This window comes from Rattus rattus, chromosome 16 (assembly GCF_011064425.1).
Source record: "Rattus rattus isolate New Zealand chromosome 16, Rrattus_CSIRO_v1, whole genome shotgun sequence".
Classification (NCBI taxonomy): domain Eukaryota; kingdom Metazoa; phylum Chordata; class Mammalia; order Rodentia; family Muridae; genus Rattus; species Rattus rattus.
This window is the reverse complement of record NC_046169.1, coordinates 30,554,240-30,576,953: the sequence shown is the minus strand read 5'-3', so window position 1 is coordinate 30,576,953 and position 22,714 is coordinate 30,554,240. Positions and strand designations below refer to the sequence as shown.

The 22,714-nt window shown below is 48.7% G+C and overlaps 1 protein-coding gene across 1 annotated transcript in view; it reads left to right on the top strand.

The window, feature by feature from the left end:
• Cfap251 (cilia and flagella associated protein 251) overlaps window positions 1-22,714 on the top strand; it is a 69,168-nt gene that overhangs the window by 16,263 nt on the left and 30,191 nt on the right. Inside the window, exons 4-13 of the mRNA XM_032886720.1 lie at window positions 490-601; window positions 848-928; window positions 5,278-5,355; window positions 6,688-6,738; window positions 10,569-10,843; window positions 13,657-13,851; window positions 14,599-14,849; window positions 15,068-15,219; window positions 16,075-16,248; window positions 17,002-17,186. Of these exons, the coding sequence (XP_032742611.1) occupies window positions 490-601; window positions 848-928; window positions 5,278-5,355; window positions 6,688-6,738; window positions 10,569-10,843; window positions 13,657-13,851; window positions 14,599-14,849; window positions 15,068-15,219; window positions 16,075-16,248; window positions 17,002-17,186 (1,554 nt within the window). The remainder of the gene's footprint in view (window positions 1-489; window positions 602-847; window positions 929-5,277; window positions 5,356-6,687; window positions 6,739-10,568; window positions 10,844-13,656; window positions 13,852-14,598; window positions 14,850-15,067; window positions 15,220-16,074; window positions 16,249-17,001; window positions 17,187-22,714) is intronic.

Below are 22,714 nucleotides of genomic sequence, written 5' to 3'. Positions count from 1 at the left end.
AGCACTCAGGCGGATCCCAATGTTGAGGCCAGCCTGGGCTACCAGAGCGAGACCCTGTCTAACAAAAGGGTACGGGTGTGTGTGTGTGTGTGTGTGTGTGTGTGTGTGTGTGTGTGTGTGCGGCAGTTGGAGAGATGGCTTAGCTATTCTTGCTGAGTTCAGTTATGAGTGTCCACATGTCTGGCCGCCCACCTGCTCGTAACTCTGGCTTCATGGGACCCAGTGCCCTCTTGCGGTCTCCAAAGGTCGCCCATGTGCATATATCTGTGCACACGTACCTTTAAAATAAGATAGTTTCAGGAGAGTATGTGACTTGGATACAAATGTTAGTGAGATATTTATGTCATTTACAGTGAGATATTTATCTCCTTTGCACAGAGAGATCGTACTTTGTAATGTTTTGGCAAGGTCTGGCTGCGTTCAGCCTCTCTGGGAAGCCAGGTATTTCCCCCTACAAGGGCCGCCCTTCTCTGTCCCGTTTTTTTTCAGAATCCCTGTGCACACCATATTTGACAGCTGTCCAGAAGGTAACGGCATAAGGGCAATAGCCATCACCCGTGACTCCAAGTTTCTGGCCACCATCTCGGATGCTGAAAACCAGGTAAAGGGTCCTTCGGGTAGGTCTCTTTGAGCTGGTCAACACGCCAGATGTCTCGGCGGCCACCTCTGTACAGGGCTGCCTGGCGAGTGTGTTCTCGGATGGGCAGACATCACAGGGTAGGGTTGGGCCCCATGCTTAGGGCTTGACTCTGGGCCTTGGCTTCCTTACCCGAGGCATCAGGGTTTCCACGGGCTTCTCCCGCACCCCGGGGACCTCTTATGTCCCTTCTTGGGCTCTTTCTTGCAGAAAGTGTGCATCTGGAAGTGGACTTTGGCAGTGGAGACGCCCACATGCGTGCTCGAGCTTCCCAAAGAGTATGGTTTCCAGGTAAGCTGTGTTTGAGCCCGTGAACACCTCCCGTGCTTACACCGAGGCTGCCCCGCGTGGGTTCACTGTTCTGGGGTGGGTTTTGCCGTCGTACAGAAGAGTTTTCATCTTACCCTTCCTAATAGCAGCTAATGTGTTTGATGCGCTTGCTCCGTCCTAGATTCCGCTCAATTCTTTACTTAGCTCCCATAATCCACACAAACATGCAGGGGTAGAGTTATTAATATCTGTGGACCACTGCTATTAATTATTAAGTAATCTCTCCAAAGTCACCCTGCCAGCAGCAGCGTTTCGTATTCCGGGAGCGTGCTCTCAGCTGCTTCTAACCTTGCCGCGAGCTGGTGAGATACACGGACACGTTATTGTCAGCCTCCGTGAGGTGGCTTGCCTAAGACACTCCGAATGCTAACATCAGGCCTCTCTGCGCCCCGTGTTACTGCTCTCTGCTTCTCGGGTTTTCAGACTCTTAACAGTAAGTAGGGGGTTGGGGATTTAGCTCAGTGGTAGAGCGCTTGCCTAGCAAGCACAAGGCCCTGGGTTCGGTCCCCAGCTCCGAAAAAAAGAAAAAAGAAAAAAACAAAAAACAAACCAGTAAGTAGATAGAGGATTGGTCTATGCCTGGCGCTCTGATACCGGAGTCACAGGACTGGAGACTCAGAGGGTTGGGTAATTAGACTTGGCTGGACCTAGGTCCTGATGCACTCGGATGCCCACCTCCATGATCCTGCCAATCACTTAGAAAAGTAAAGGCCTCTGCTTAACAAAGTTTGCACTGATCCAACAGCCAGATGTATGCAGCTATTTAGGCTCAGCGCTCGCACACGTGCGTGCATATTTGGGCATGCATGTGTGGAAGCCTCAAAGGTTTATGTCTGGAATTATCTTCTTCCTTACTCACTGGTACAAGGTCTCTCAATCAAGCCCAGAGCCAACTGATTGAACAGTCTCATTAGCCGTCTTATCTGGGGCTCTCCCATCTCTGCCTCTAGAGTCTGGAATTATAGGAAGACCACAGTGCTCATCCAACGTCTACATAGGTTCTGGAGATCCCAGCTCCTGTCCTCAGGCCTGCAGCAAGCCCCTTTAACCGCAGAGCCACCTCCCAGGGTGTGCTGGCCAGCTCTCACTAACTTGACTCAAACCTAGACATACCTAGGAACAAGGACTCTCATGGAGGGATTATCTCTGTCACCTCAGCCTCGGATGCAAGGCGTTTATTTTATTTTATTTTGTTTTAATTGCTAGTTAATATGGAAGGCCTGAGTCCTCTGTGGGCAATGTGATCCTTGGACAGGTGTGCCCGGGCTGCATAAGCAAGCCGTGAAGGACAAACCACTGAACAGCATTCCTCGCTGGTCTCTGGTTCTCGCCCTGTGTCCCTCCTGTGTTTCAGTAACAAGGGACTGTTGTTCCCCGGAAGCCAAACAAAGCCCTTTCCTCTCCCGGTTGCTTTCGGTCAGTAGTTTAGCACAGCAACGGAAAACAAGGACATGAGTCCCAGACGTGGCATTTCTGAGACAGGTCCTGGATACATAGCCAGGTGACCTTGAACTCAGCCTTTCCCCGTCTTGGCCTCCTGAGTGCAGGGGTCACGGGTGTGCACCACCGCAACTGGCGTCAGGCTTTTTTTTCGTATTTCAAACTTTGCTGTGCAAAATGCCTTTAGGACTCCCCCCCTCCCCCCATGCACACATGCTAAGTCTGTAGACCCCTTCTGAACTTTTGTCATCTCTAATTATCTTGTTTTCCAACTCCAGAGCACCAGGTGCCTTAATGTTTTTTGTTTCGTTTTTTAATACCATCTTCAGTTCTTTTTTGAGCAGTGTTTTGACATTTCGAGGGCACACATCTTTTCACTTCCCGGGTTAAATTTATCCCTGCATTTTCTTCTTCTTTCTGATGCTTTTAAAAATGGGATTGGGTCCCTAAAATTCTCCTTTTCTGGTTGTTCAAGGCACTGTATAAAAACACAGCTGGATCTGGCCACTCAGTTTTGTGGCCCGCAATTTGGCCGATCATTTAAATTGATCACAATGAAATGAAATGACAAGTTTGATTTCTAGGTTTTCCAGCCTTGTTTTAAGTCCCCCTCCCCACCCCAGCCACACGTGGCCTGTAAGCTACAGCGTTTGGTACGTCCCACAACAGAGGTCTCTCAGGCTAGACATTTCCACAGAGCCCTTCCGTTTACTCTGGCTGATGGCTGACACCATTGCTCATGGGTTGAGAGGACAGGGGCGGGCCACAGGGGCAGACACTAGCCTGTTCCCAGGCCTCCGACCCTACCATGTTTCTTTCTCTCTCTCTAACCTCCCCACGGACAGCTAGCTCACTAGACCCACGGGTCTCCTCCGTTGTTAACCTCGCCTGCAGCCCTCCACTCTGCCAACTTAACCCTGAACTTACAGTACAGGACAGATCCCCACGGCACTTGTCTCTGAAGAGCTCCTATAGCTCTTGCCCTCGTCACATAAAACGTCTAGAGAGTTCAGTAGGTAAAAAGGGTCACCACGCAAACCTGATGGCCTGCGTCCCGACCCCTGGGGCTCGAAGCAGAGGGAGCAATGCTACTTCAGAGCTTGTCCTCTGACCTGCATGAGAGGACCTGCACTCACACACCTAATGCGTGATGTCAGAAAGGACTTTTTTTTGTTTGTTTCTTTTTTTTTCGGAGCTGGGGATCGAACCCAGGGCCTTGCGCTTGCTAGGCAAGCGCTCTACCACTGAGCTAAATCCCCAACCCCCAGAAAGGACTTCTATAAGAGTCCTCACCACCCCTTTCCTTTATTTTGACTCTCTCTGTCTCTCCGTCTTTCCGTCTCTCTGTCTCTGTCTCTGTCTGTCTCTCTGTCTCTGTCTCTGTTTCTCTCTCTGTCTCTCTGTCTCTGTCTCTGTCTCTCTCTCTCTCCCCTCTCTCTCTGTCTGCCTATCTCTGTCTCTCTCTCTCTCTCTTTCAGACAGCTCCTCACCCCAGGGAAGTTTTGGCTATTTTTTTTTAAACATTTAATTTCAGACTAATTGTTATTGTGTGCACGTGTGTTGGGGGGTCACACGTGTGGGAGGCAGAACACAGCTCTGGGGAGTCAGTTCTCTGATGCACGGGCGAGCATCAGCCATCTTTACCCGCTCAGCCATCTTGCCCGCCCGGCTTCTTTCACTCAGGTCACCGTGGTATGGTCACAGATTTTTTTCTAAACTTCTCCCTTTTGGCCGGGGGTACTTCAGGTATATTAATGGCCTATTAAGCCACTGTTAATGGGCACCAGGAGTGGGGCAGAAAGAGTTTGCCTCCGCCTCATCTTGCGCTAGGCCTCTTGCCACAGGCATCCCGGGCTGCAGTCCCACTCCCTGCACAGCGCAGACCTCCCAGCCCCTAGGAGTTTCTGTCTTGATTGTTGTTTAGTTTCTACATTTAACGTGTCCCTCACTTGAGCTTCTGGGGAGTTGATGTTTTTGGGAAGGGCGCCAACAGCCCACTCATGCCATTCACTGTCTTGGCAGGAGTCAGACTTCCCCTCCAAAGCCCCCTCATTGGTTCCAAGATCTCTTGTGTCCCTGTCAGCTTCAGAAATGTGCCTTCATTGGCTTTTGTCTGAAAGACCGCGGGATAATGATTAGTGACGGGGTAAGGGCTGTTGTCCAAGGGCAGAGCTCAGCTCCTGTGACAATCTGGGTTCATTGCCCAAGAGAATAAAAATGAATAACGAACTAAGTAGCCAATATAGTTTATTATTATTGTTTTGCTGGTTACAGATGATGAGTTGTAATAAATAAAATAATGAATACATAATATTATAATAAATAAAACTCGTAACACGGACACATCTCACACTATTTACTTCACAGCCAATATTTATTTAAGCGCTCTTCTCTTGTTTGCCAGGTTCCAGGCCTTTTGTGTTTTGGATGTATCCCTACTTGTTTTTTTATTAATTTTTTTTTTTAATTTATATGAGTACACTGTCACTGTCTTCAGTCACACCAGAAGAGGGCATCGGATCTCATTACAGATGGTTGTGAGCCACCATGTGGTTGCTGGGAATTGAACTCAGGACCTCTGGAAGAGCAGCCAGTGCTCTTAACCACTGAGCCATCTCTCCAGCCCCTTTTTTATTAATTTTTTTTATTTATATGACCTACTTGGTTTTGATTTTGTTTTTTTCTTTAATTAAAATTATTATTTAACTGTAACCCTTTGCTGAAGTGGTGAGAAACAGGTTCATTTTTTGTTTATGTTTAGTTTGGTTTGTTTCTTGTTTTTTGTTTTTTGTTTTGCTTTTAGTTTTGCTTTGCTCTTTTGTTTTTTGTTTGTTTGTCTTTAAAATCCGCTTTCACGCCTTATGCTTCAGGAACACCTCATCTTCAACCCAGTCAACAACAATGAGCTGGTGAGCAATAGCAAGACGCAGGCCGTCTACTATTCCTGGGTAAGTCGAGGCAGAAGGGGGCAGAGCCTGTACTGAGTTTCTGAATACAGACTTTCTGTGGTAGAGTAACATTGTATCTCTTTAGGACACAACGAGCATATAGTTAAACATTTTCATTGAATTATGCTATTTATCTTCGTCTCATTGGAAATTAGCATATCGAATTAGAGGCAGATAATTAAGCCTCATTTAATTTTTTTTTGAGTCAATGAGGCAAATATTTATTTGTCTACATTTAGTAGGTCTAAAGGTGGGGTTGGGTTTGTTTTGGTTTTGTGGGGTTTTTTTTTGTTTTTTGTTTTTTTGGTTTTTTTTTTTGATGCTGGGACTCTATTTCAAATTTCAGAAAGAAATTTTTTAAAAGTAGAAAATAGTTTATTTGTTATTTGACAATTTTATACGTGCAAACCATGCACCCCCCACCTTCCTCTCCTCCTCCCCTCAGGGACCCCCCAACTCTTCCCTCCCACTTCCTTCATGAACCACCAACTTCTTTATCTACCCCCCTACAGCATCCCTCCTTCCCATTTCATGTCCTTTATTTATTCTGTCTGTTTGTCTGTCTGTCTTGTCTGTCTATCTATTTTTAGTTTGGGGTTTTGTTTTTGTTTGTTTGTTTGTTTGTTTGTTTTTGAGAGCCAGTAGCCCTGGCTGTCCTGGAACTCACTCTGCAGACCAGGCTGGCCTTGAACTCACAGAAATCCGCCTGCCTCTGCCTCCAGAGTGCTGGGGTTAGAGGTGTGCACCACAGCAAGCGTCTTTCCTTTTGTTTGTTTACTTATTTGTGTATGTAACTAACTCACTAAAATCCAGTCAGTGCTGCCTGTTGGAACACTGGTTGTCAGAGGCTGAGCAGAGCAGGACCAGAGTGGCTGAAGGTCGCCCTGGCTCGGTGGGGATGACTTACTGTGCAGCACTGTGGACACCTATCTCATGGTTAATGGCTGATTTTATGTTAATTGAAATATCTTTTTTTGAAAAAACAAAACCAAACAAAACCAAAGACTTGTTGGAAAGGTGCCCATGAGCGGTTTCTATGCTCTGGGTATTTATTTCTATTTTTTAAAGCCTCTCTAGTGTGGAACTCGGATTTGCATTAGCCACCCACCACACAGAGGCACATTAGCCACTCGCCCCAAGGAGGCTTTTGAACAGATTGGCGCTTCTTTTCAAAAGCGTTTAGACATTCCCCAGGCGACAGGCTTTCTTCTTACAGGAACTGCAACCCTCCGACCCCATCTGGGCACACTGGCTCTGGTTCAGCGCTAACGCATAGTCCTTCTTTCCACAACTTGGTCTTTAAATAGTAACGTCTTTTTCTGTGCTTTCCAGTTTGAAGACAAGGGTATACTTACGCACAGTGCCCCGCTTTTAACAGAGAAAGTGAGTATTTCCTGTTGTATCTCGACACTGTGGAGGGTAAATACTTAGGGTAGACTTAGTTGGCGAGGGCTATATCTATTTTTTAAGATCTATTTATTATATACGAGTACTCTTCAGACACACCAGAAGAGGACATCCGATCCCATTACAGATAATCATGAGCCACCATGTGGTTGCTTGGATTTGAACTCAGGACCTCTGGGAGAGCAGTCAGTGCTCTTAACCACTGAGCACTCTCCAGCCCATGGGCCGCATCTTCCTCTGAAGCCATTGGGAAGGAATTTGCACGGTTTTGCTTAGATCCTTTATCCATAATGAATTGTCTGTTAAAAAATAATAGAAGCGTTGTCAAAATAAAATTCAACATTATGGAAAAGATTCCCAGCCAGCTTTTAAGCCCAGCACTCAGGAGGCAGAGGCAGGTGGATCTCTGAGTTCAAGGCCAGCCTGGTCTACGGATGGAGTTCCAGGATAGCCAGGGCTGACCCTGTCTCGGAAAAACAAAACAAAACAACAACACAAACAACCAACCACACCCCAAAGATATTATTAGTACGAGGAAATACAGATTTTACAATGTGTGCATATGTTGACAAAGAAGAAGAATTAAGTTCGACAGAGGGCGTGCCCAAGTGAAAAAATAAAGAGGAGAGGAATAGACACGAGGAAAGATTATTTTTCTTGGGCTCAATCCCCAGGACCAACCAGCCAGCCAAAGAAACAAACAGACAGACAAACACTTCTCAGGAATGTTTATTGCTGTCTGTTTGCGGACTTTGTAAGAAAGACAGTCAGTAGTTATGACTCCTGGTGGTCACATCTTACGAAGTCAATAATGACTTAGGAAACAGTGAACCATTGCTCACGAAGGAAGTACAGAGGTTGGTTCCTGTGCCGTTCGGCCATATTTGACATGGGCTCCTGCTTCAAAGATATGTTTTAGATGTAACACCGAGGGCTGGGTATGATGGCACACGTCTTTAATCTCAGCATTTGGGAGACAAAGGCAGGTCGATCTTTGTGTTCAAGGCTAGCCTGGTCTACAGAGTGAGTTTCAGGCCAGCAAGGACTGCACGGTGACTCAAACAAAACTAAACAAACAAACAAACAAACAAACAAATCCCAACAGTATTCAGGACTGAGGACATAACTCAGTTGGTACAGTGCTTGCCCACCATTCATAAAAGTCCTGGGTTCAATCCCCAGCAACTTATAAATTAGATGTGATGGTGACTGTGTGTAACCGGGACAAACCAGGTAGAGAGGATGGTGAGTTTCAGGCTGTTCAAATTCAAAGCCGGTATATAGGAAACCATGGACAGAGGGAGGGAGGGAGGGAGAGAGGAGGAAGGAAAGGAGAGAGGGGGAGGGAGGGGGGAGAGGGAGGGGGAGAGGAAGGGGTAATTTCATTAGCAGGGTACTCACAGCAAACTGTACCCTGTACAGACCACAGGATACAATGTTTCCTTCGCGAGCTGGGAAACTAGGCAGCACTCCCTTCCAGGGAGGGGATAAGTTAAAATACCGACATCACCAACAAAACACACTGAAGAGGCCAGGAAGGACATTTGCTCACAGTGTGAGCTGAAATAAAACAGCAAGGTACCATCTTGTCCAATCTCAGTCAGAGAGGTTCACGTGGCGTTTTCGCCAGTCTGCACACCCATGTGTCCACAGATGACCGGGGCAGAGCTGGCTTGGTTCTCGGGTTACAGAAGGCAGGTCGGAGAGCTCACAGAAACACAATCTGCCGAGAACAGATGCTGATTACAGTTTGAAATGACAAAAATGACTTGCATGGACACAGGCCTACCCTGAGATGAACATGATGCTGCTTGACAAAACCCTCTGGCGCCTTCTGCGTTCAAGTTTGGAGGCAAAAATGCTGGGTTTTTATGTCCCTTTGACACCAGTTATAGCTATCTGAAAGGAGGGGACCTCAGTTAAGGAAATGCCTCCATGAGATCCAGCCGGAGGGCGTTTTCTTCATTAGCGATTGGTGCCAGAGGGCCCAGCCCAATTGTGGGTGATGCGGTCCCTGGGCTGGTGGTGCCAGGTGTTGGCAAGCCTTTAATCCTAGCCGTGGGGAGGCAGAGACAGGAGGATCTCTGTGAGTTCTAGGCTCATCTGTTCTACAGAGTGAGTTCTAGGACGAAGCTGCATAGAAAAACTCTGCTTCAAATGACAAAGCAAAGCAAAACAAACAAAACAAAACAAAAAAGAAAAGAAGAAAAGAAAGCAAGCAGGCTGACGATCCAGGAAAAGCAGGCCAGTGAGCAGCCTGCCCCCAGGGTCCTGCCCTACCTTTTTTTTTTTTTTTTTTTTTTTCAAGGCCCTTTGGGTCCCCAGCTCCGAAGAAAAAAAAAAAAAAAAAAAAAAGAATTACTTATTATATATGAGTACACTGTAGCTGTCTTCAGACACACCAGAAGAGGGCATCGGATCCCATTACAGATGGTTGTGAGCCACCATATGGTTGCTGGGATTTGAACTCAGGACCTCTGGAAGAGCAGTCCAGTGCTCTTAACCACTGAGCCATCTCTCCAGCCCTGCCCTGCCTTCTTTAAATGACAAAACTATGATGTGGAAGTATAAGCTGAATAAACCCTCTCCTCCTCAAGTTGCTTTTGATCATGGTTTTGATCGGGGTTTGAGCAATAGAAACCTGGAGACACAAACCTAGGGTCTTCTTGAAGAGGGTACTGGGCAACAGATTTGCTGTGTCATGTGATACATTGCTGAGTTTCCTTCCTTCCTTCCTTCCTTCCTTCCTTCCTTCCTTCCTTCCATACACTCACTGAAGGGCTTCATTTCAGCTCATTTGCCTCTCTACATTTTTAAAAAATATTTTATTTTGGGGCTGGAGAGATGGCTCACTGGTTAAGAGCACTGACTGCTCTCCCAGAGGTCCTGAGTTCAATTCCCAGCAACCACATGGTGGCTCACAGCCATCTGTCATGGGGATTCGATGCCCTTAATAAATCTTCGAGAAAAAAACATATAAAATATTTTATTTAGAAATTGTGTCTATGTGTATGGGGTGATGGTCTGTGAGCGCAGGGGCCTTGGAAGCCAGAGGTTTCAGATGCCGTGGAGCTGGAATCACAGAGCTGCCCTACATGGGCGTTGGGAGGCAAACTCCAGTCCTCTGGGGGAGCGGCGTGTGCCCTTACCTGCCGCGCCATCTCTCCATCCTCTCTCTGTTCCCTATTTCATCTCTGAGTCACTGTATAAGAAAGATGGCTGAACGCTTTATCCGTCTCCCCAAGCATGCATGAATAAGGGGCCTTACCAGAGCTTTCTTCCGTGAAGGACAGCAGGGTAATTATTTTGTTCTTCACCTAGAGCGTGCTTCTGCTCATGACAGACGACGGGTTTAAAAGACCATGAGAGAAGCAGGACAGGTATAAGCAGTGATTAGCCAGTCCTTTGGTGCTGTTACATAGAATAATTGGTGAGCGTGAGAGTTGCCTCGTTGGTTAAGAGCACCGGCTGCCCTTACAGAGGATCTGGGTTCCATTCCCAGCACCCACATAGCAGCTCGAAACTGTAATTCACAGCCTCACACAGACTTACATGCAGGCAGAACACCAAGGCACATGAAATAAAAATAAATCGTTTAAGCCGAGTAATCGAGCCCATCACATGACCCTCAGTGAACGCAGGAGCGGTCTATCTGTGGGTTCTCAGCCATTTCTGTTTTCCTTTCTCTTTCTGTCTCATTGTATCTATATTATGTTATAAAATACCACAGGGATCCATGCTTTGGTTCTATTGTTGTTGTTGTTGTTATTACTGACTGTAACATATAACCTGTCACTGAAACACAGACGTTCAACAAGCTTGTGGGGAAGTTTAGCCAGTCTGTCTTCCACTTGAAGTCATCACAAATCCTGTCGGCTACAAAGGAAGGGAAGCTGGTTGTCTGGGATATCCACTATCCCTGGACCTCCTCCACCTCCTCCGCCGCCGCCAAAGCCGAAGCCGAAGCCGACCCCGACCCCGCTTCCGCCGACTCCGAAGTCTCCGAATTCCCTTTCATCAAGCCGCGGAAACTGGTCCATTTACAGAAGGAGGCCATCACAGTGCTCACGACAATCGACAGGTAATGAGCTTGATTAGAGAAGATCCTAGTGAGGTCCCAAACGTATGGTAGACCTCGGTTTTATATATATAATATATAATTACATCATTTTCCTCCCTCTAAATCCCTCCCGTGTACCCCTTTGCCCTCTCTGAATTTCATGGCCTTTTTTTTTTCTTTTTAGTTGTCGTTACATTTTATACAATATAGATCCCTAAATGAACAGCTACAGCCCACACAGTCAGTATATTCCTGCTTGTCTGCACGCAGTTTCTGGGCTGAGCACTCTGTGTTGGACAGCCGGTCAGGGGCTCTTCCTGGGGACGACTGTTTGTCCCAGCACTCCCAGTGTCCGAGGTCCTTTGTTAAACTTTGTATGCAGAGTCATAGATCGGAGAGTATTTCTGGGGAGAGTCGTGATTAGTCAAGGGCATTAGCCTCCTCGAAGCAGAAGAACCGAGCACTTTGAAGTTCAGGATAGAAATCTATTCTTCGGGTTGGGGATTTAGCTCAGTGGTAGAGCGCTTGCCTACCAAGTGCAAGGCCCTGGGTTCGGTCCCCAGCTCCGGGAGAAAAACAAAAAAGGAAATGTATTCTTTCTTTTTAACTCTTACTTGTATCAACTAGATTTTATTTTATTTTGTTTCCTTTTTCTTTTTTTTTTCTTTTTCCATTTTTTTCTTTTTATTTATTTACTTATTTTGGACAGCGTCGCATTGACTAACCCTGTCAATGGAATTCACTCTGTAGACCAGGCCTTTCCTGGAACTCAATAGACAGCTGCCTCTACCTTCTCAGAGCTGGGACTGAAGGTGTACACCACCATGCTCGGCTTTTGAAAAACTCATGGACACACATTGTTTTTTGTTTTTTTTTTTTTTAAATTCTGTGTTAGTGAAACAAAAGGTTATCTATTTTTGTTGTGTGCTAATATAAAACCTGTTTCACACCCCAAGATTTCATACATTAGTTTGAAGAAAACGTGGCAAGAGGCTTGCCATTAAGAGCGTCTTGCTACTCTTGCAGAAGACCGGAGTTCAGTTCTTCACATGCACAGGGTGGTTTAGAATCACCCATAACTTCATTTCTAGGGGATCCGACACCCTCTCCTAACCTCTGAAGGCCCCAGGCATGCGTGTGCCACACATGCATACACGCAGGCAAAACGCTCACGCACATAACCACTTTTGAAAATGTAAAGTCTGGGTTGGGGATTTAGCTCAGCGGTAGAGCGCTTGCCTAGCAAGCACAAGGCCCTGGGTTCGGTCCCCAGCTCCAAAAAAAGAAAATGTAAAGTCATTTTTCAAAAATAGAACCCAGAAAGTTTCATAATTTGGTGGCTCAAGAACAATTCCGTGTCATGTATTGGGGCTTTTGTTTGTCTGTCTGTCTGTCTGCTTGGCTTCTTCGGACAAAGTCTCATTGCGTAGCCCGGCTGGGTCCTAAGTTTGGCTTCCTGCCTCACACTCCCAAGCGTTAGAGTTCCCCCAGCATTCATACCGTGGTGACATTTGCAATTCTTGGGTCTGAATAAAAGCACTGGTCAGGAAAACCTGACAGTTTTAGTGCAGTCCTTGGGCCCCACGTGAAGGAAGCAGAGAACTGACTTTCCAGAGTTGTCGTTTGACCTGCACACACACACTGTGCACTCCCGCCCACACCCCGATAACTTTATAAAGGTTCCATGTACACTGCTTGGCACATGGGGAGCCCCTAGGTTAAAGGGGAATTCACTGAGCCCATTCGCTTCCATCCACACCAGTGCCACAGGGACGCTGGACGGCCATGGCATCCAGATATGACTTTACAAAGAGGTATAGGGTCGTCATCTCAGGGGCTCAAGAAGACGTGTTAGAGCATAGATGGATGCTATAGTCGACCTTCCGTTAGCTGTGGGGTAGAGCCTTGAAGATCAGGCCTGGCTTCCCCTCGCCCATACTAAGGGGAAGAGGGCTTCACAAACACTGGGCGAGCTTCACCGCTTCTGCCCAGCAGAGGGCAGTAAAGGCAGCCCTAGTCAATTACTCTGCCCACATGCCTTGCTTATTAATCAGAAATCTCATTTAATCAGCCTGCCTAACATTCGAGAAAATTTATTCCTTCTCCCTCTGTCATTAGAATTCTTTTAAAGTCTTAAGAATTTTTTTTAAAAGCTCTCTTAGAATGGATTGGAGGGCTAGAAATAAAAGCCGCAATGTCGCTGGGTGCTGCCTTTGCCCGTGATAACTGGGTGTGGCTCTGTGATGATCCTCACAGCAGAGTGTTCCTAGAAAGCAGATCGTGTCCCACTGCCCAGCCTGGGTGATGTTGCTACTCAATCGCTCTCTGCTGTCATCTGTAGTCATATTTCAGGCACACTGGGCTCCTGTGTACTCTGGACATGGAACCCAGATAGGTATAAGCGGTATATGTTAAATACTTACAGTAAAAGATTTCTTAGGGGTTGGGGATTTAGCTTAGTGGTAGAGCACTTGCCTAGCAAGCGCAAGGCCCTGGGTTCGGTCCCCAGCTCCGAAAAAAAAAAAAAAAGATTTCTTTTTCAGGACTGGATATCTTTGTCTATCCCTGGCTGTCCTGGAACTCGCTCTGTAGACCAGGCTGGTCTCAAACCCAGAGATCCGCCTGCCTCTGCCTCCCTAGTGCTAGGATTAAAGGCACCGCTGGGTTTCGAGCAAACCTTTTTTCTCTTTACCCTTGGAGATGTAGAATGGGTTTGGTAGGGTTGCACGGAGCGCTACAGCACATGGGCTCCGGGACCCGCCACAGTTAGACGCACCATGGATGGCTCTGGCCATGAGTGCTAAGGGACAGCCTGGTGTCTTTCTCGGTTTCAGCTACATCGTCACGGGCGACATTAAAGGCATCATTAAGTTCTATGATCACACCTTCTCCATTGTCAACTGGTATAGCAACTTCAAACTGGGCGCCATAAGAACTCTGTCCTTCTCAAAGACCCTGCCAAGTCCGCCAACCGAGAAATCCAACCTCCCCACGGACTGCACCCTAAGAGGCGACCTTTTCGTTGTCAGGTGAGTCGTCAGTGAATCTCAACATCCCGACAGCCAAGAAAGGGCTGGTGCCCCCTTTCAGGTCTGCATGCAGCACAACCAGTGTGTCTCTTGTCCCTAAGATGTAGAATCAAGGGGACACCTTTCTAGTTAATCTCAGACATGACTCCTTGGATGGCCGTACTCAGTATTGGACTCTTTTTTTTTTTTTTAATTAATTAGTGGAAGATTTCACTGTCTAGAAGCCTGAGTAACTGGAAGCTGGGTGGCCTTTCTCCCTGGGTTCTCATCTCCACTGTGCCTGGAGTCCTTGGCCGTGGGTTACCCTCATTTCTTAGAGCTGAGCATGTCCTAGCCGCCGAGGTTAAAGGCACTAGCTAATTAATACCCATAACATTTCAAGACTGACTTATCCGTGAGCCTGCTTAATTACCCTTGCAGTCTTTACGGGCACGGCTGTATATGTGCACCCAACTCCATATTTGCATACACAAACGAATATTTGCATGCGTAGATTAGCTAATTGTACGGCCGACTGTCCATCTGCATACTTAATGACTCAATTTACATGTGGGAGAGTGGGCTTTTTTTTTTTCACTTGCAAATGGAGGCTGTTGGTTGTTGGTGGTATATTTTTGGAGACATTGGGTTAATAATGTCACCAAATTATAGACAACAAAGGCGGTTCATGAGCAGCCAGAAGCAGAACGGCTGGTGTGGCCATTCCCTGCACATGCCGATCCTCTTGGGTCTTGCCTTGGCAAACAGGAATTTTATCATCGGGACGTTTGACGCCACCGTGTACCACATGACAGTGGATGGCACCAAACTTGAGAAGCTCTTTGTGGAACCCAGGGATGCTGTCCACGCCATCTCCTGCCACCCGTACCAATCCCTCATCGCAGTCGGGAGTGTCTGTGGGATAATCAAGGTGTGGGACTTCGAGAAGAAGGTCTATCTGTTCAGCAGGACCTTTGAGAAGGGGCTTGGAGTCCAAAGTCTGACCTACAACCCCGAAGGTACTCCAACTCTCAACCGGTTCCACAGTACCCAGAGGGGCCGTCCCAGCCAGTGCCCGCTGCCTCATGCGCAGCGGTGCCTTGGTGTCTGTCCTTCCCAAGCTCCTCACTTCCCAGTTTCCTTGTGGAGGTTCCTCCTCCTGCCTATTGCTGCCGTCTTACTCTCAGAATGAAGAATCTTTTTTCCTTGATCGTTCTCGGGCTTCTTGTCCTTTCAGGAGCCCTCCTTGGAGCTGGATTCACTGAGGGGACAGTTTATATTCTTGATGCGATGTCTTTAGAAAATGAAACTTCAGAGCCCTTCAAATATTCCAGGAGCAGCGTGTCTCACGTCAGCTTCTCACACGACTCCAATTACATGGCGACCGCCGTAAGTAGCTCAGCGTTCCTGTTTATTAACAACGTGGGAGGGGTCTGGGGGAAGTGGGCTTGCGTCCCAGTCAAGCTGTGACAGACAGAGCAAAGGGAAGGGGAAAGGGTTGGTGAGTTAGAAGAACGCTTTCGGGCAGACAGGAACTGGGGCCTTAGGACATTCAGACTTGGATTCTGCAGCCCCCGGGGCTGGGGGCTGTGTTCTGGGACCCAGTCTCTATATCCTCTCCTTCATCCTTCCGATCATTTTGATGAGGAAGCCTCATCACTGATTGATCTCAATGTCCTTCCTCAGGGTTTTGGGTTCTGTTCTTTCTCTCTGTGATCTCAGAGAAGTGGTTCTGACTGTCCCCTGGGTCTGCCTTTCTGTCAGATGTGGTGGTGGCAGTGGTGGTGAGGAAGGTCCCCCTCGGGCCACCGCCCCCTGGCTTCGCACTCACGTACAGCCTTGTACACACAGCCCTGGTAAGCACCAGATTTGTCCTGGCACCCGGCACGGACATCAGCGCCCCCTGCAGGCTGTTCTCTGCCACTCCGCCCTGTATCAGACCTTTTTATTTTCTGTTGGGAGGACAAAGGCAAAAAGACAGCAGGCTGTCTGCTTTCCATGGGGGAACTGTGTAAGAACGTGGAGAGTGAGGCTGACATCATATCTCCTCCCCTTCCACCTTTATCTTCACACCGGTAGCCTCAGTCTCCCAGCCTGCAGAATGGGCATCACTTTCCCCACTTGTTCTGCTGTGCTTAAGATTTGTCCGGGTGGCATATCCTGAAGGCAAATGAGTCCGAAGACCACCAGGATGAGTCTTAAGTCCTAAAGTTAAGGGGACAACTTCCGCTCTTGCTCCCTTAGGACGTCAGTTTCACTGTGGCCGTGTATATGATAGTTGTCAAAAATGGACAAAGGGTCTGGGAATATTTGGCGAGACTTCGCTCTCACCACAACAGCATCCGCAGCCTCCTGTTCGGTATTCACCTGGACAGCAACGAACCCAGGCTGCTGAGCCTTGGGACAGACAAATTCTTGGTAAGTCTGTCTTCAGTTTGGTTTGCCCAATTGATCTCCAGCCCCCCTCTAACCCCCACCACCTTGTTCCATCCCTGGCATCTTGTATAGACCTCACCTACAACACGTGGAGAAAGTGACTGTAGGGTGAAGTCTCACAGATTTCTCCATATTGGGATCTCTGAGGTGATACCTCATGTGGCCCATGTCTGGGAGCATAGGTTTCTGGCAGGCGGGCAGCAGGGCGGGTATGTCCCATGTGGGGTGGCATGGGATGGGAGAGGGGGACCACACTGACACAGCTAGGTGTCCTACTTTGCTCCCCACCCCTGTGGACCGGAAACAACTTGAGGAGGAGAAAAGAGTTTACTTGGCTTCGAGCTCGCAGTCTGTCACTCACTCAGGGAAGCTGAGGCAGGAACTCAGGACGGGAACCTGGAGGCAGGAACTGAAGCAGAGGGCTTGGAGAAGTGGCTTGCTTTCCACACACGGCTAGCTCAGCTACTTTCTCACAGCGCCCAGGCTTGCTTGCCCACGGACATGGCCTCAGGCCAATCTGGTGGAGGCAGGTTCCTCACGCGAGGTTCCCTCTCCCCAGGTGAAACTGTTTTGTCTCTAGCTGACAAAAGCTAAGCAGAGAGTGAGGGTAGCACACGGATGTAGAGTCAGAAGACTTCCCTTAGAGACAACAGAGGCTGACACCCGGGGCTTGACGCTTCTCAGCTAGGCTTGTCCTCTAGCTGGCTCCTCATGTGTCCCCATGCTCCTCGGCAGATCGAGTACAATCTTACCAAGAGCTACAAAGACCACCTGGAGGTCCTCGACATTCACCGGACAGACCAGGGCAACTACCCCACCTGCATGATCTGGTACCCGCCGCTCACCAGGGAGCTCTTCCTGCTCATTTGCAACAGTGGCTACAAGGTGAAGCTCTTCAATGCCACCACAAAAATGTGCAGGTGAGCGAGCGCCAGGGCATCCAACCAATGCGCCGGCCACGCCCATTTCTCAGCGCCAGGGCGTCCCACCAATTCGCCGGCCACGCCCATTTCTCAGCGCCAGGGCGTCCCACCAATGCGCTGGCCACGCCCACTTCTCAGTCCGGCAGCTGCTACCAGCTTTCCCTTCTCAGAGAGACTGAGTCACAGATAACAATAACACAAGGCTATTCACCACCCGCAGAAGGGTGCCCACCTGGGGGTCCTTGCCCTAAGGCAGTGTCACAGGGAGGTAAGGGACCCAGAGCTTGGCGCTCCTGTATCTGTGAAGAGTGCAGCCTGGATCACTGGGGGCCACTGGTGCTCCAAAGCCCTTCCCATACAGGAGAGAAACCAAAGCCAACTCTTTTTAACAAAGCGCCCCCAATTGTTTGATTTCTGTTGCCGTTTTGATTTTGTTTTGAGAGAGGGTCTCACTCTGTAGTCCTGGCCTCTGGGATTATAGGTGTGTGCCCCTACACCCACTAAGCATGTCTCATTCCTTTTATGCTGCTTCTCAAAGGAGTTTTTTTTGTTGTTGTTGTTTTGGTTTGGTTTGGTTTTTTTTTGGAGCTGGGGACTGAACCCAGGGCCTTGCGCTTGCTAGGCAAGTGCTCTACCACTGAGCTAAATCCCCAACCCCTTCTCAAAGGAGTTTTAAGTCCAACTGACTCCATTCATTCATTCGTTCGTTCATTTATTCCTTTCCTGGGACAGGTAATGTTCCAGGTGGTGAAAGTCTGTCCAGACAAAGCTCCCTCTTTGGACGGACACTTTAGTGGTGGGGGCAACATTCTAATGAGTAGGTGGGGGTGACAGTGCTGTGCACAATGACTGGAAAGACAGCATGTCAAGGAGGTTGGGGGGTGGGGCAGAGGGACTGCTGCCATCAAAGAGTACTGGGCAGATGGGGGGGTGGGGCTTAGGGAGGGAGGAGTAAATCTAGACGTAGGACACAGGAGTGGAAAGCCCGAAAACAGGACCTGAAAGAACAAGGCATTTGGGAGTCTGAGAAATTCTAAGAAAGTGACTTGTTTGGAGGGGACTAAGAGGGTTGGGGATTTAGCTCAGTGGTAGAGCGCTTGCCTAGCAAGCGCAAGGCCCTGGGTTCGGTCCCCAGCTCCGAGAAAAAAAAAAAAAGAATGGAGGGGACTGAGGAAGGGTGAGTCGGGAGAGTGGGGAGGGAAACCCTCAGGGTTCCTGAGCTCGCCTTCCTATCTCCAGGGCTGGGCTGTGGGGCACAGAGTGAGGGGTAAGGCAAGGGTAGGAGACTGTGCAGATGATAGTGGCCAGAAGGTGGCAGGGAACGGGACCAGACTCGGGCGCATCTGGAAATGAGCCAGGCAGAATTGGCGGAGGGTAAAAGTGGGAGAGAGAGTGGGCTTTCCTACACACCTTGAAGACTGAGGCCGGAGGAGCCAGAAAAATGGAATGGACCTTGAGTAAGAAGAGGGAGTAGGGAGGAGAGATTGGAGCTCAGTGAAATCCAAGGTGGGACGAGGCAGAGTCGAGATCCTACTGCACACAAGAGCACCTGAATTAGACTCTTGATCACATGTGGAGGCCAAGCTGGGGTCAGGGGCAGAGGAAGTTAGCGCCATGAGGCAGGAGACTGGATAGAAAGAGAAGATTGAGGTTGCAGACCACACCCAGGGCATCTAAAGCCTCACAGGGGAGGTTCATCTTCCTTCCCGCAGAGGCCTCCCACTGTTGGAGTTGGATTGGGTGTCAGTCCCTGTGGTCCCAGGTTTCCCTCTCCTGGGACACTGACAATGACTGCTGTCCCTGCAACCGGACCACTTTGTCTTCAGTTGCCCAGAGCCTTGTAAAGTGTTGTCCCTCTGAAGTCTGGGGAGGCTTTCTAACGTCTGAAGAACCAGCTAGACAGGCAGGCCAAGGCTCAGCCCTTCTGTTCTTGCGCTGACTCTGCCCTCTACTAGGGACTGTGCACAGGGTCAGACCCAGTCAGCCCTATGGGGCTGGAGCCTCTCCTCCATTGATTGGATGCCAGTGGATACGGAAGTGCGTGGAGAGTGAGGACTGTTTGAGGGAGGAGATAGCAGCAACAGTAGCAGTGTGTCCATTCAGAGGCTCTGAGGGAGCTCAGAGTTGGAGCTGGTTGGTTGGTTTTAGCTTGTTTCTGAGATGGGGGTCTTACTATACAGCAGTCTGGCCGGGTGTTAGGGCTACAGGCGTGCACCATCATAGCTGGCCACTATCATGCCTTCAGTCTCAGAGGAGATTTCCAAAGCCCCAACCCCTCCTCCTCAGGCTCTCTGCATCTTGGTTTGGTTTTGTGGGGGTTGGTTTGTTTTTCTTTTGGAGACACTGTGTCGTTTTGAAGTCCAGGCTGGCTTTAAACTTACAGCAAGCCTCCTGCCTCAACCTCTCAAGGGTTGGGATTCCAGGCATGAGCCTGCTGCCCACTCCCCGCAGACCAGCAACCATTCTTTTCGAGGAGGAGGGTTAATGACAGCATCCTTACATCATGACAGGAAGTAGAAACTGGCACAATGTTTAAAATCCCCGAGAGGGGTTGGGGATATGGCTCAGTGGTAGAGCGCTTGCCTAGGAAGTGCAAGGTACTGGGTTCGATCCCCAGCCCCGGAAAAAAAAAAAAAAAAAGAAAGAAAGAAAAAAAAAAATCCCCGAGAGCACGTAGAGCTTTGGGAGGCTCTTCATTCCCGCTCTTCAATGGACACACAATTCTGAGCAAAGAACGTCCACAGAAATACCCAGTCGGTCCCTAGGGACTGAATTCACAGGGTAGGAGATGCAGGCACAACAGGCCTCAGGCTGGAAGGACACCACCAACAGTTATTCACAGCAAAGACATACGGAGTCTGTGTTGAGCCCTGTGCTCATGCACGTGTGTGTGTGTGTGCGTGTGTGTGTGCTCTGTGTGTGTGTGTGTGTGTGTGTGTGTGCGTGTGTGCGTGTGTGTGTGTACTGTGTGTGTGTTTCTGCCTATCGGTCATCCATCTGAAGTTAGCTCAAAGCATCTTTTTAAGAAAATAGTATACAGGGCTGGCGAGATGGCTCAGTGGTTAAGAGCACTGGCTGCCCTTCCAGAGGTCCTGAGTTCAATTCCTAACACCTACATGGCAGCTCTATCTTAGTTAGGGTTTTACTGCTGTCAACAGACACCATGACCAAGGCAAGTCTTATAAAGGACAACATTTAATTGAGGCTGGCTCACAGGTTCAGAGGTTTAGTCCATTGTCACCAAAGGCAGGAGCGTGGCAGCATCCAGGCAGGCATGGTGCAGGCAGAGCTGAGAGTTCTACATCTTCATCGGAAGGAAGCCAGGAACAGACTGAGCATCCTCAGGCAGCTAGGGGGAGGGTCTCTAAGCCCACCCGCACAGTGACACACTTCCTCCAACAAGGCCACACCTTCTCATAGTGCCACTCGCTGGGCCGAGCATATGCAAACCATCACGAGCTCACAACTGTAACTCCAGTTCCAGGGGCTCTGACACAGACATACATGTAGACTAAACACCAATGCACGCCAAATAAAAATCTATAAATCACTTAAACTAAATAAAATAAAACTATTAAAAGGAGAGAAAGTGTGCATGGTAAGGAATGGCTCCTCAGGTAAAAAGGACTTGCTGCAGGAGTCTGATCATAGAGAACTGGCTCCTGAAAGTTGCTCTTTGACCGCCACCCACTGCACCACCCACCCCCATCATAGACAGTAACAAAAAACAAAATGAAAAAAAGATAATATTACTTATAACTTTAATTCTTTTCAAATCCTAGTTTTAATGATGATTCTTTTTTTTTTTTTTTTTTTTTTCTTTTTTTTTTTTTTCGAGCTGGGGACCAAACCCAGGGCCTTGCGCTTCCTAGGCAAGCGCTCTACCACTGAGCTAAATCCCCAACCCCTTAATGATGATTCTTAAACACTTTAACCTCTCTTGTAGCCCAGCACCCACTAGAAGTAGTGGAAAAGAAAGGATACGGGGGAGGTGGACCTGTTTAGCAAGGTTCTTTGGAGCAACTCCCATCTGTGCTGTCTGGAAATTGGCAGTTTAGTTCACAGGTTAGCAGGCTGTGGCAGCTCGATCCACTCGCAAACACTTCACGGATACACCAGCAGCCCAGTTCGGTAGAGTTGAGTTAGCAACAGTGGTGACATGACCTACAGAGACAGCCAGGCCTCAGTCCTGGCTTGAGCCAGCAGGAGGGACTTGGAGGGACACCAGGAGGGAGGTGAAGATTAGCAGAGGCTTGAGACCCACAAGCATTGCACAGCGAGCTGTACCAGCAAGCCAAGCTCTGTCTCTGTCACTCTGTGGAGTCTGAGTTCTACCCTCCAAACATCCCTTGTCCTCCACGTGCCTTGCCTCAGCCCGAGTCTTGCCTCAGCACGCGCATCCAATCAGCCAGAGTCCACAGAAACAGCGAGAAACTGCGGCACGCCACCAGAGGTTTTTTGGTGAGTTTCTCTCTATGGAGTCGGACAAATGCAGCTCCATTTGCATTTGCAGCACACAACGTGAGGCGAACCAGTACATGCATGTCGTTAGCAAAGAATCCTTCTTCACGTGTCCTTTCACACGCTTGCTTTAGCAGAACATCTTCTCTCCTGTGTCAGCGTCATGGAAACATTCCTTCCGGAGTCTGCCTTAGCCTTTCACACCTGCGTCCTCTTTAACGAAACGTTTCTTCACGTGCTTGCCCCAGCAAAACGCCGTCCAACCGACTTTCCAAAGGACCCTCAAGTTTCCACTAAAGTCGCTTCTCAGCTTCTTGGCTAAACTCAAGTGTAGAAAATAGCTTAGCAAGGTTGGAAGTCCAGTTCATGAAGCATTTAAGTGAAGGGCACGGACAGGGCTGTGTAACCAGCGCCTCTTCCGGTGGCTCCAGAACTTTCTTCTCCTTCCAGAACAAGAGCTCTTTGCTTACAGCATCCCTTATGTTGGAGAAACAATAAACCTGGCAACTGCAGTTCAACTGGGGAGGAGTCGCCATCTCATGATGAATCCAAAAGGATTCTCAAAGTGTGCTTTAGAATGTTCGACAGTAAGGCAGCTTTTTATGGCCGCAGAAGAAGGCCAGGGACCACAGGGGCAGGGGCTCAGCAGGCCTCCCTCCATGATGCAGACAAAAGCAAGACATCTTTTTTTACAAATGGGATCAGGAAAGATAAAAGTGATTGGTGGCGCTGAGCGTCAGCAAGGGTGTAAGGGAGCGGGCTGGCTCGCCCAACCACTGTCGGGCAGGGGTGTAAATTGGTGTAACCTTTGGGGAAAGCAATTTGTCACCCTCTGTTAAGTTTTACATCCTCCGACTTCCAGGAATGAAGCCTGCAGAAGCACCGTGCGCTTATGCCAGGACCTAAGTAAAAGGATCCAAAATGTCTGTTAGTCGGGCATTGGTTAAGTGATGTCCTGTCAGTACACAATGGCGCTTTTAGCACGGGGGGGGATAATAACCAATGAGAAAGCCGTCTGTGCAGTAACGTGGCGGCATCTCCAAGGTACTAGAGATGAAGCAAAT